This window comes from Sprattus sprattus (genome assembly GCF_963457725.1).
Source record: "Sprattus sprattus genome assembly, chromosome: 17".
Taxonomy (NCBI): Eukaryota; Metazoa; Chordata; class Actinopteri; order Clupeiformes; family Clupeidae; genus Sprattus; species Sprattus sprattus.
The window spans coordinates 25,980,826-25,994,377 of NC_137915.1; the positions used below are offsets into that span (position 1 = coordinate 25,980,826).

The 13,552-nt window shown below is 40.1% G+C and overlaps 1 protein-coding gene across 1 annotated transcript; it reads right to left on the reverse strand.

Moving 5' to 3' along the window:
- Nucleotides 1–6,505: 6,505 nt before the first annotated feature.
- On the reverse strand, nucleotides 6,506–10,602 carry exog (exo/endonuclease G). The gene is made up of 6 exons (XM_080855357.1): nucleotides 10,354–10,602; nucleotides 9,879–10,028; nucleotides 9,655–9,794; nucleotides 8,915–8,991; nucleotides 8,696–8,810; nucleotides 6,506–6,984 (listed from the first exon to the last, which is right to left on the reverse strand). The coding sequence occupies exons 1-6, from the start codon at nucleotides 10,514–10,516 to the stop codon at nucleotides 6,532–6,534; spliced, it is 1,098 nt and encodes a 365-aa protein (XP_080711483.1). The 5' UTR covers nucleotides 10,517–10,602; the 3' UTR covers nucleotides 6,506–6,531.
- Between the last annotated feature and the right edge of the window lie 2,950 nt (nucleotides 10,603–13,552).

Below are 13,552 nucleotides of genomic sequence, written 5' to 3' on the forward strand. Positions count from 1 at the left end.
GTAAGGGAACTCCATGATAGGCTTTCAGGGAAGACTCATTATGTTATGTGGATTGATCCTGTGAAGTAACCATAGGCTTTCAGAAGGGTGAGTGGGAAGACACCAGGGCGAGTGGGAAGACACCAGGGTGAGCACTCCTGCATTCTCTCACTCCCCCTTTCATCTTAGTCTCATTACACAGCAAGGGACCTTTGGAGGATGCTGTGCTTTCCCCAGAGACCACCAATCTCTAGGGTTTTATTCCCAGTTTGTCTTGGACTATTTCCAGCTGAAGCTGATTCTACCAGGCCTCTCAAGAGGACAGCGAGCTCAGCACTTTCTTACAGGATCCAGAGTGTTAACAGTCTGCACAGGTCAAATTAATTGGCTGAAATGTACAGAACCCGTATCCATTTTCGATAATTTGATGGAATTGTATACTATGCACCGCCTAAAGAAGGGAATGTACAACATTAGGATTGAACAATGGCCACTGTAGATCAATCTTCAAGTCGCTGGTTGCTCAATGCTCCAGTTTTATTAGTACAGCAGCTTCACATAAAAGTTATATGTACAGAAGTTCAATAAAACACATTGTAATTGGAGGTCAGTAAAGGACATACTACATACGATGATGTTTTATATAACATAAGTTATATAAAATATCATGTTAAACAGATGTTTTGCTTTGTTCAATTTAATATTGGGTTAACACTAAGCGCTTTTATCTGACACAGCAATGACTACTGCTTGTCAACATGTTAAATAGGCTCTGGAGCTTATACAAATAATACACAAGTACAAATAATATATGTGTTAAATATATAACAACATAAAAACTCTCGCCTGTGTAATAGGTTGCTGATACTAGTCACAAAATCTACAACTACAGGTTCAGCAAAAATGTATGTGAATGAAATAAATACCTTTGCACAGATGAAAATGTTTGTCAGGCAGCACCTGACAAGAATACTGGAGTATCAACAGGAGCAGCTCTGACTATCAGTATTTGCTAGTGTGTGAAGGATGTGATGGCCACACAGCTCCATCTGCTGGCCTAAGTGAGAGTGGCAGGAAGGAAGCAGCCGAGAAACTCATCTAGAGGTGGTCTTCCCCTTTCTCTTCACACAGACGGCTTTATGGAGTGAAATCATAGCTGATCAACCATTGAATTACAATCACATCATTGGTCATGTTCATATACCCTAGCTCTTTCTTTTAGCAGCTGCAATGTACATTCATCATCAGTTAGTAAACCTAAGTATGTATTCACAAGTATATATTTATGTAAACAATTCAATTTTGTAAACAAAAACTATACATGATATCAATTAAAACTGACATAATGAATTTGAACTTTATTGTCCGACATTCTTTTGTGGGAAAAACAGAATCATCACCTCCAAACTCAAACTTCTAAAACCATATGAAAATATATTGCACTTTATTCACATATCTCAAGAAACAGATCTTTTGGCAGTTGCTTTCACTGACCTCTCCTCTCCGGATTAGCATATAAAAGCATAAAGGAAGCTGAAAAAACAACTTGTGCATCAGTATTTGGAGTCAGTTATATTCAAACAATGATACTTTTCTTTCTTATAGCGCTTTTCTAGTGCTAATTCAGGTGTGTTCAGGGACATCAATTTTCATAAATTAGTGTTGTTTCCAAACAATTTAAAATGACGTAAATAACAACATTCCCTAAGGAAACTCCCAGTGTAGAGCACTGTGCTGATTAGGTATGGGAAAAACCCCTCCTTTAGGATGAGCCTTTCAGTACAGGGTTGCTAAGGAACCCCCAAAACGCAGGGAGAGCCCAAGGCAGCCCAACGTCCAACCATCACATGGAGTAAAGGTGTGTAACCTAATGGGACAGGCCTCAGAGAGACACTTTCCAAAACAAGCCAGTGAACACATAATCACGCTTCTTGCTTTGAGTGGAATGGTAGGTAGAGCATGGGTGGAACTTAAAAATTGTGCAACTGTTCTTTGGCGCACCCGAGTTCATTAATAGAAAGCACCCTGCAGCTTAAGTTGGAGGACATCATTTGAAAATTGGCTGAAGCCAAACCACCTCTTTATCCTTTCCATTTAGGAAAACAAATGAATGCTGTGAAACAGTCCTGAATGGTAAGCTAACCACATCTGTTTGGGACTTCATCAGACTGCTGTTGATGGATCACTGGTTTCCAATTACTACGGATAATTACAAAACAAAGCAGCACAAATCAAATCAGACATCCGCCAAGAAGAGAGGTGTGGGCGGGAGGTACAGCACAGGCCTTGGCATGGCTGGAAACATAGGCTAACTGTGTACTGTACAGAGAGAGAGGGGGAGAGAGAGAGCATGGCTGGACACATAGGCTAACTTTGTACTGTACATAGCTGTTTGTTTACAGGAGGAATGTTCCAGAACAAGACGGCAGACTGCGACCGCTAATTACAGCCTGGGGTTTGGCCAAGCACCTGCCTCTAAACAGTGTAGGTCTAAGATTAGGAAACGATGTGTGAAACAATAGAGAAAACTTTCTTAGTTTTATCATAACACCATTATTTCCTCATTTCTAATATTCCTTATGTCTTCCAAAAGGATCACATCTTATGACTTGCCACTTCACATTTAAAACAGGACAATGCATCAAGCATAAACTAAATGTCATTGTCACACTAACAGAAATTGCAGGCACATGAGTAAATACAGTCTAGGTGGTGTTCCTGCATTTTTAACAAATATCGAAATGGTTACAATATGATTTTTAATTTAGAGTAACAATTTAGCACTGTCTATTGCCGATTTGGTATTGGAGTTTCCACTAAGATGTGACCCATGCATCCTTGCATGTTTAGAGATCAGTTGAAAGGTGACCCATGGGGCCTTAACCCTCCCAAAATGACAAACAGCATTACCAATATGACAGGATAAGACTGGATTATGGAGGCAAGTTATTTCCTTTATATCAGCTTGAAGCACAATGTCTAAAGGATTTTAGAGTTAAAAAAGCTTTGTATATTTAATGCTTTGTTTGGATCTGATCTATGGTGAACTTTTATCCTTCTGCTCAAGCCGAGCTATTACCCTCAACTGTAATTAGTGTAAGGTGTTAAAGCAACAGGCGAAGTATTTGTATCTTTTTATTTTCTGCTACTTAAAAACTCTAAGAGGAGCACACACTCAAGATGGATAAGACAGAAGGGAATGATAGGCATGAGAAACTAAACTGATGATTACATTACGTTTCCAGCTCAGACTGATCTGCCACTGCTTGTCAGCCATCTTGACTGATAGCACAGGTTTTTATGAGGACAGCATGAATTGCTCACACTGTGCCAGGCTCACTTGTAATGTTCATGCTTTGCTTTAATACCCTCCAGCAGTGCAGTCATCCCCCCCCCCTGACTTATTAATGCCCCTGACCTCACTGTGCCACTTCATCAGCAGCAGTCATAATGGGTCCTACACACATCTACAACATAACAAGCACACAGCAGCTGACCAGCCACACTGCTTAAGGCCAGGGCTGTTTTAAAGCATGAGCTCCTGTACTAGCTCTATCTCATGCCACTACATCAGCCTCTGCAGCACACGTCAGATTAGAACAGTGATGGACAGAAAAGGATCCCGTGTAAAGCCAGTTGAGGCTATCGTACATTAACAGAGTACATAAGTGGTAATGCACTATTCCATGTTGAAAGGATAATGGGCTGCCAATAAACAAACAATCAATCTTGTTAGTGCATTTGTTCCAATCTGACAGGTCAAATTAACTCAGGTGCCTGCTTTCCTCTGGTGTGGCGGAGAAGTCAAATGCAATTATGCACGATTTCTGCCAGGGAGAAAATTGCCCCGAGTCCTCCATTAGCCCCGTCCTAAATAAAAGCCTTCCTTGATCAAAAGATTGAGCTGTAAGATGAGCCTCCATCAGACATGACGAGACATACAGGCTCAGACACAACCAATTCCAGGCTGGATTCAACCTTCAACCTACTACACAAGCTCACCCCTTAAGGAGATATGGCACATGCAGGGGAGGAGGGCGGCACTCATGTCCAATTTCAGATGAGAAATATAGAATTCATTAAAAATGAATGGCACACGACAGATTCAGAGAATCTGTTGACAAATTTAACCTTGTAGCTTTTTTGTTTCTTTGTATTTCTAAATCGTCCTTAATAATAAACAAGGTCCATTAAGGGGACAAGTGGATAGCCCAGTCGGGTGGAGCAATTCTTAAAAATAATTCTGGGTCCCATTTCTATGAATGTCCTCCAGCAGCTTGTGAGACAGTGACCCTTTGAGTTGAAACTGCTTAAAACATTACCACAACAGGAAGGGCAACAGAAGTAATAGATTCCAGACCATTTTGGAAAAATGCATAAAAAATGGAAAGTTCTTTCATGATATCAGCTGTAGGGCTGACCTGTAGGTCTAATCAAGAAATAGATCCTCTTTCCATTTCCATTATTCTTGTAAACTCAGACGCCCCGTGCAACACATGTTCATATACATTTTATTTTTCTGAAGAAGCCTCTGTAATGTATGAACATTTCACTACCGTTCTAAAGTTTGGGGTCACTTAAATGTCCTTATTTTTCAAAGAAAAGCAGTTTTTTTCAAAGATGACATTAAATTAATCAGAAATACACTCTATACATTGTTAATGCGGTAAATTACTATTCTAGGTGGAAATATCTACATAGGTGTATAGAGGCCCATTTCCAGCAACTATCACTCCGGTGTTCTAATGGTACATTGTGTTTGCTAATCGCCTTAGAAGACTCATGGATGACTAGAAAACCCTTGTGCAGTTATGTTAGCACAGCTGAAAACGGTTTTGCTGGTGAGAGAAGCTATAAAACTGGCCCTCATTTGAGCTAGTTGAGTATCTGGAGCATCACATTTGTGGGTTCAGTTATACTCTCAAAATGGCTCGAAAAAGAGAACTTTCATTTGAAATTCACCAGTCTATTCTTGTTCTTAGAAATGAAGGCTATTCCATTCAAGAAATTGCGAAGAAACTGAACTTTTCCTACAACGGTGTGTACTACTCCCTTCAGAGAACAGCAGAAACAGGCTCCAACCAGAAAGAGAAGTGGGAGGCCCAGGTGCACAACTCAGCAAGAAGACAAGTATATTAGAGTATCTAGTTTAGGAAATAGACGCTTCACAGGTCCTCAACTGGCAGCTTTTTAAATGGTACCCGCAAAACGCCAGTGTCACCTTCTACAGTGAAGAGGCGACTCTGGGATCCTGGCCTTATAGGCAGAGTGGCAAAGAAAAAGCTATATCTGAGACTGGCCAATAAAAAGAAAAGATTGATATGGCCAAAAGAACACAGACATTGGACAGAGGAAGATTGGAAAAAAGTGTTCTGGACGAATTTAAAGTTTGAGGTGTTTGGATCATACAGAAGAACATTTTTGAGACGCAGAACAGGTGAAAAGGTGCTGGTAAAGTGAGAGATTTGTACAAGGTAAAAGGGATTTTAAAAGGGATCTTAAATAGGGAAGGCTATCACTCCATTTTGCAACGCCATGCCATACCGTGTAGAGCGCTTGATTGGAGCCAATTTCCTCCTACAACAGGACAATGACCCAAAGCGCATCTCCAAATTATGCAAGAACTATATAGGGAAGAAGCAGGCAGCTCGTATGCTGTCTGTAATGGAGTGGCCAACGCAGTCACGAGATCTCAACCCCATTGAGCTGTTGTGGGAGCAGCTTGGCCGTATGGTACGCAAGAAGTGCCAATCAAGCCAATCCAACTTGTGGGAGGTGCTTCAGGAAGCGTGGGGTGAAATTTCTAGATTATCTCAACAAATTAACAGCTAGAATGCCAAAGGTCTCCAATGCTGTAATTTCTGCAAATGGACCCTTTTTTGACGAAAGCAAATTTTGATAATGAACAAAATTCATTATTTCCAACCTTGTCAATGTCTTGACTATATGTTCTATTCATTTTTGCAACTCATTTTTTAAATACAGAGTTTTCATGGAAAACATAAAATCGTCTGGGTGACCCCAAACTTTTGAACGTTAGTGCATACAATGCAATGTACACAATTACAGTAGCTTTTCAAGGCTGCAGTCTTTTACTGCAGGTCACTAAAAATGGGCAGACTACTTAGTAGGTGGGTTTTGTGTTTGGAGTCAGACCTCTGACTTTCTGGTTGTCAATAGGTTCAAACTGTATTGATGTGACCTATACCCATCTGCCCTATGGGCCGATAAGGAAGAATATTTACAGTGTGGAATACTGGGAGGGTTCCCATTACAACATACAAATTAAACTTTAAACTTTTTAACAACAAGCAGAGGCAACTTTAATGCTTACACTACACATTGGCACAATTTGCCTTGTTTTAAGTTATCAGTTTTCATAAAAAAAAATACCCTTATTGGTGGTTTCAATTGTAACAAATAATTTGCAGTCACTGCAACCAATGTGATCAAATATCAGCTTGTATCATCACTATTTTCATTTGATGACCAAATACTTTCTTGGTGATAATGCAGTCACCTCTAAACATGGTAAAGGCATCTGAACAGTAATCAGTTTCCCTTCTTCCCATCCGGTGCCTCTTTTTGCGTGAGCTCTTCCTTCTTTCGTTGGTAGAGTTTCAGAAGGTAGTCGTCTGGAACTATCCCCATGTCCGTCAGCTCCGCCATGGTTTTCTCCAGCTTCTCTGAACTCCTGGCACCGCCTACCTTGTAGCCTGTGATGTAGAGGGTGAACTCTTTGAAGTCCATGAGGTGACACGAGTCCAGCTCACAGAGGTTTCCCAGAGTCAAGGTGGGGTCCACTTCGGGGAAGAAGGAAAGGCCAGACATCCTCTCCAGGTCAGACAGGCTGACCCGATACTCCGCCAGAGAATGATCAAACCCAATAGGGTGATTCGGCACCACAAAAGCACCCAGTGCCAAAGTGTCTGATGAAGGGTTCCTCTGGGCAAGGATGACTTTGAAGAGATGTGTAGGGACGGCGACGTCATCTTTACCAATGAGCTGGCCAGACAGAAACACACGACACGCATGATAAATATGTGATTTTAAAATCACAAATGGAACATGGTAAAATGGATAGCAAAGTGACATTGATAAGCTTTGATGCAACGTCTTACAAAAAGGAAGCTCGTACTGAGGGTAGTAAGTAAGACTTTATTTATAGCACATTTCGTAAAAGAGTTGCAATTCAAAGTGCTTTACAGAAAATCAATAAAAGCAAGCAGCAAGAGCAATAAAATAATGGTCAACATCGTATCAGAACCTGATGTTCCGATAGGCTTCTTGAATTATTAAAATCATAATAAAAGTAATAAAACCCTTCAGCCTGGTATTTAGTCACAGCAGTTAAACGTTTCATCAGTAACCTTGCCACAATACAACTTGAGAGATGTGTGGGATGTGGGACATGCAACCAGTGCTGAGGCAACCTCAAACTTTAATATAATGTTTTAATCGCATTGAATAAGAAACATTGGTATTCTGCCTTTCGGCTCATAAACACCTACTTTTGTATACTTTTAGTCAATTTTACAGCACACCAGTTAGGCCCAAAAGATACAGGCTACAGGCCGCACTACATGAAAAGATATGATGAGCACAGTGCTGTTTGTCATTCCAAAGGCACACAAATTTTGGATCGTTACATGTCTTTATTGATAAACATCAACATGCATTGGCCGTTACAGGCTTATCAAACTGTCCTCAAGCAAAGTATTTGGTCATGATGTCATCTCTTAGTTTTTACCTTATCTGCAAAGTGTGTGTTAGTTTGGTTTCTCTGACGTAGCACAGGAGTTCACCAGGAGTTCATCAGCCCCAAGTCTGCAAAGTTTGATTGACGGCTGTCACTGATTGACAGCCTCTTGATGACTGCCTTCACTGCTCTCTTCCCAGCAATTGGATGAAAGCCAGGCATCTAGAAAAGCTTGGCTATGTTGCATTTGTATGCATTTGCTTTTGACACAGCACTTCTGACTTAAATAGAGCAGAAACTAAACTATGCCTCAATGGCATTAGTGGCTCATGTGCAGGGCGGGATAAAGAACACATCAATATGTTTGGATTTCTAACCTTTAAACACCAAATTACCAATGAAATTATGGGACGTTAGCTCAAAATGCTGGGTGTGGGACAAATGGCCAAAATGCTGTGCAGTGCAGCCCAAAGCGGGCCACCTAGTCCCCCCAGGCAGAGGGAGCCATCTGAGCCTGAGTACCTCCTGGGGCTGGAGTGGATCCCAATAGGAGGAACATGGCCCCTGTCGCAGCTGATTTGCAGTAGGTGCCGGCCTGGGGGTGGCTGTCTCTGTCCATGTAGCCTCACCAGGGAAACCAAACCCTTCTCCCAGAAACCAACTGTGGCTGCTATGCCTAGCAGCCCGGCTTCTGAACCCACAGAAAATGTCACTGCCACATGACTGCAATATTAGATTTCTTTCCTAATTTGTTAGTAATGGAGTACATGTAAAAATGATGTGGGGTATGTACATTTTAGTTGACACTCTAATCTCCATGTCCATATACTGAAATGTTCAGTATAAATATTGAAATATCAGCACTATAGTTTTACGCATAACACTACGCAAATATACTACACATGACTGGTATCAGATCAGATGATTTAATTGTATTTCCTTTTTCCAGTGATTACAAGTGATTCATTCAAATTCAGATATACACTTTCATTCCACTAACAATGTGATTATTATTACCTGGTACGATGCAGTCTTTTTGCCATCATCTCCTACTTCAGGAAGCACAAGAGGCCCGGACACAACCCATACATCTTCAAACCTCTTAGTAAGGTCCCTGCAGTACATCTCCAATCTACAAATGACACAAAAAACAGGCTTTAGATTTTGAATGATATTTAAAATTAAAAATGCAATTCACATGCTCAGAATGACAATAACACAAACATATCAGGCTACCTATTCCAAAAGCCAGCATTGTTTTCATAGTTTTGTGGCACAATGTTCGAGAGGTAGAAGGTTTCAGTCATAGATTGCTGTGAAAACAGAAATAAAACATCTGTTTAGCCAACACAACACTTTGGAAGCCTTACAATTCACTGATAATAGTGTTGGTTACAAAAAAAACAGCTAGAAAAAAATGATTTAAAAAATCTCTTGATTATGCGTCACTACACATAACATTCTAGGCTACACACACACACACACACACACACACACACACACACACCCACACACACACACACACACACACAGACACACACACACCCACCCACAACACATCCCCTTGTGACAAAATCCGTTCACTGTAAACTTTTGATGCACTGAAATGAAGGAAATAGTCCATCCAAAAACTATTTCATTCTCATCATTTAGATCCAACTTGTTTACATACTTCCAGTGACAGCTAAGTGGCTTTGTGTAATCCAATTATGTTGTGCAATTGTTGAATGTCTGATTAATGTTCAAAAGTCCTTTGCTGTTTTGTTTAGAATCATAGACTATTTCTATTGTAAATTCAATTACATCCTGTTACCTCCAACCCCATTCTCTAACTAGCCTATTTCTATATTTACAAATACCTGAACTTAAGTGTGAGCATGCTGACTAAACTAATGTATTAATGATGATGAAGATGAGTATGCTGGCTAAATTAATCCATTGTACATGACCATTATTTGGAGCTCAAAAGCAATTACTGTAGAGGCTTTGTTGTCTCCCGCTGGTGCCATGTGTCCCCTTGACCACCCACTACCCAGGTAATCATCGTTGTGTGCTGTGAAGGCCTCTGGGACGGTGGGGTCTGGCCGAAATCTGCAATGCTTTCTGTTAGCTTCTCCTACAAAGGAGGACACAAGGTTAGTATGTCATGTCATAAGTAAAAGTGCTGTAACGAGACAAACTACTGGGCCGGTTGACTCACCACGCAGTTTAGTTTTTGAAAGATGTTCAGCGACCCATCTTGGTATTCTTCTCACTTGATCATAGGACAGAGTGTGGTTGGCGTAGTACCTGGTCTCAGCTCCAGTCAGAGGTAAACCGTACCGCCCTATATCTAGCTGGGCTTGGCTCTCTAAACCGGGATGTCAAAAAATGTGATTTATGAAATCATATCTTTATCACAAGGCTTAAACTTTTGCAAGGCAGGTTAAGTTAACCTTTGAAGGTGTAACAGAGTAGGCTACCGTTACTTTTTCCTGGTTAGAACAACCATCCTACAGGTTGCAAAGCTAGAATGAATGCACATGTGCTGACTGAGGCTAGGCTGTTAATCTGTGGGCACTAGCTAGGGATTCCTATTGGTCCTGACCATTATAAGTTATTAAGAGCAGAGTTAACAAGTTGGATGGACTTATCTTTACGGTTTTTAATATTAAGAGTAGATAAACAAGCAATACCTTTGGGATCGGCAGGTCTGTCATTTGGTTCGGCGGGTCTGTCATTGTGTTCTTCGCTCCTCTGTAGATAAAGTTGGATCCCAGCGACACAAGAACCTGTGCTCACAGCCGCCCCACAGACAAATCCACTCAAAAATTTAAGATAGTTAAATGTTGAACTCATTATGCCTTTATTTATCTCAGAAACGACAGACTTGTGTGCCGCAGCCTATGCTGATAGCTTTATTTCATGCAGATTGTTAGCTAGCTAGTAAGCTATACTACCTATCTAACCCCACTGATCTCAAAAAGAAACTGGAAAGCGCATCCTATTGGTTTTGGTCCGCGAGAATTGAAGCTCGCGCAATTTAACCGGCACCATTTTGTTGGGACCACTTTGATACTATAAACGATGCATAGACGGCAACGGGGGAAAGTGTTGTGCTTTCGCCTGCAAAAAGCGAAAAAAACGAAAATATTTCAGAATGACAATAAAAGTGCAACTGAGGGCAGCGAACACGAAGAATTCCAGCAAAAGAGACAATTTCCACGTACTTTCCACTTGTAAGTAAATGTTCGCGTGATGCTCAATAGATATACCAAGCCTGAGCAAATTAAAGTGGTTTCTGATTTCACCATGATTTGACTTATTATGATTCGACATATTAATAATGATATATTATATTATATAAGCTAGCCATATGACATAACATGGTTTGACCTTTAGCCCTAGAGTGGAACAAATACATTCCCACAGTGTGTATTTTCATGTTCTGGCTTGCAAATATCCATTAAACGTGTGTTTATAAATACAGTTATTGAAATACAGTAATTGAAAGCTACCAATTGGCCAGGTTGTAATCATCAACACTATTCAAATACGATAAAGGAACAAGTTTCAATTTTTGTATTCAAGCAAACACAAGCTCTATAACAAGGTTTATGAAAACTTGACATTACTATAAGACTTAATATGCAAATTAATTAAATATCTTGTATATAATATCCATCGTCCGTCATAATCATTGGGCTCAAGCAGGAAAGTGGTCCCAACAAAATGGCCGCCACGATTTGCGTGTGGCCTCACTTTGAAACCATGGGATGCGCTATCCAGTTTCTTTTTGAGATCAGTGATCTAACCCGCGGTTTCGATTCTCAAAAATACAAGCACTCCCAGACTTCCCTGTTTAGTGACAAGCAATCCAAGTTAGTGGACATAGTGGAATCCTAGCGTCCCGGGAGTCGCCATCTTGTTTTGCATTCCGACACGTCATACATTACGTCACCAGGAGACTGTCTGATTAGGGACTAGTCTACATAACTGTTCCCTTGAATACCAACATGTGTGTCCTACATTTATCACTTGTGCAAAGTATAAATTACGTTTTGAAAGTTGAGAAAAAGAGTACATTGGGCGGGAAAGGCAATTAGAAGGACATTGGCATCAACAATTGGTCTCTTAATGTTTTTTTCTTTCACATCTGTATTCAGACATTTTATGGCATATGCGGATGAGACTGAACTACATCAGAATTAACATGATCGTAAGAAATGATGTGGGCATGGCCTATCTATCTGTTCTCTAGTAGTGGTATTTATATATTCACTTGAGGTTTATCTTTTATTTATTTAACTATTGATACCAATTACAGTGCATCTCTGTAATCACCCGTAATAATTTGAATCTTGTGCTGCACCAATAAAAAAAATCCCGTAGACCCAATTGCTTACTTGCTGACCAAAGCACAGCTGCCTCAAATTATGCCCATACCAACACTGCCACCCAGTGGTTAGAAGTAAGCTTACATTGCATTCCCCCCCCCCACCCCCCCCCCCCAAAAAAGATCTTATTATTCTGCTAGAATTTTACAGGAAACATTACGCTAAATCATAAAAGGCTCTTGTGAACTAACAGAGGCATGGGACAATGGCTCTGAATGAAGTAAGAAGTAACATGTACATGTATCCTTGAACATTAGAGGGTAGGTCAGCTTCCCATGTTTAACTGCTTTGTGCACTTTTAAAGGCCAAAGACATCCCAGGACTTCAGTGTATGTGCTGGAAGTCTCAATTTAGGCTACACCTGTTTTTTCTTGAGTAATTAAACTTTCCAGGCTTTAAATAAAAACACACATTTTCAGTTGTATGTACCGCCAATGGTAATGGTGATACTGTGAACCTGATACTAGGTAGCCTATCTCTGAACACTATAGTAAGAAGGAAATCATAGACATAATTGCTATGTTTATCATTTGCATGAATCACTTGAATAAATGCCAAATCACAGATCAAGAGGAAACACATGATAAAGAAATGCTTTATCAGTATTTTATTGTTTACTTTCATATACAAAAAGATAAAATTGAAATAATCCTTTCTAGTATTTTTTCTCTAACAGTCAGGGTGTAGTTGTTTCACACTGGGCAAATACTACATTCATACTGGTTTATTCTGGCCCCAATGCAGAGCTGAAACAACCACATCCCGAAATCTAGGCAAATCTATCTCAAACTCTGGATACTGAGCTCTAAAATTACCACAGTAAAAAGGAACAATGATCCACTGCAAATTAAAGAACTATGTTACAATGATCGTTCAGAAAGTCCTCAGTTCATACAACTCAGCAATACAATGGATGTTGGATTTTTCCTGGGCATTTCATATATATAAAACCTTTTTTTTCTTTTAACATACTCTTCAATTGAAAGAGGGGTTACAGCAACAAGCTCAACTCTGTATACAATTTTGTCTCATACAGATTTTTTTAGTTTAGTATATTTATGTTAAAATCAGTAGTACAAGCCATCTCTGTTCTACAATTTAGCTACAATAGTGAAACATACCCTACAACATTTACATTTCACATATCCTGGTATAGAAACAGCACTTTAAATATGACCCCTTGACAAGACAAGAAAGAAAACCTCCTTTGGAACTGTCTTGGCCAACACAATATGGACTGTGACATGAGACCTGAAAACTAATAGAAAAACAAAGACTGTGTATCTGTGAATACAGAGGAATACAGCATTTTCACTCAAAGTGGTTGCAAAGTCACTGGTTTCATTCTAGGAAGCCACTGATTTCTTCCAGTATCCTTCTTTTGTGACCGAGACCCGTTTGGACAAAAACATGGTACTGATGGGGACATTGGCTAAATGAAGATAATTCCAGGTATCAGACATTCCAGAGGTTGTGTGAGGCCATGGAAGTAGTACTG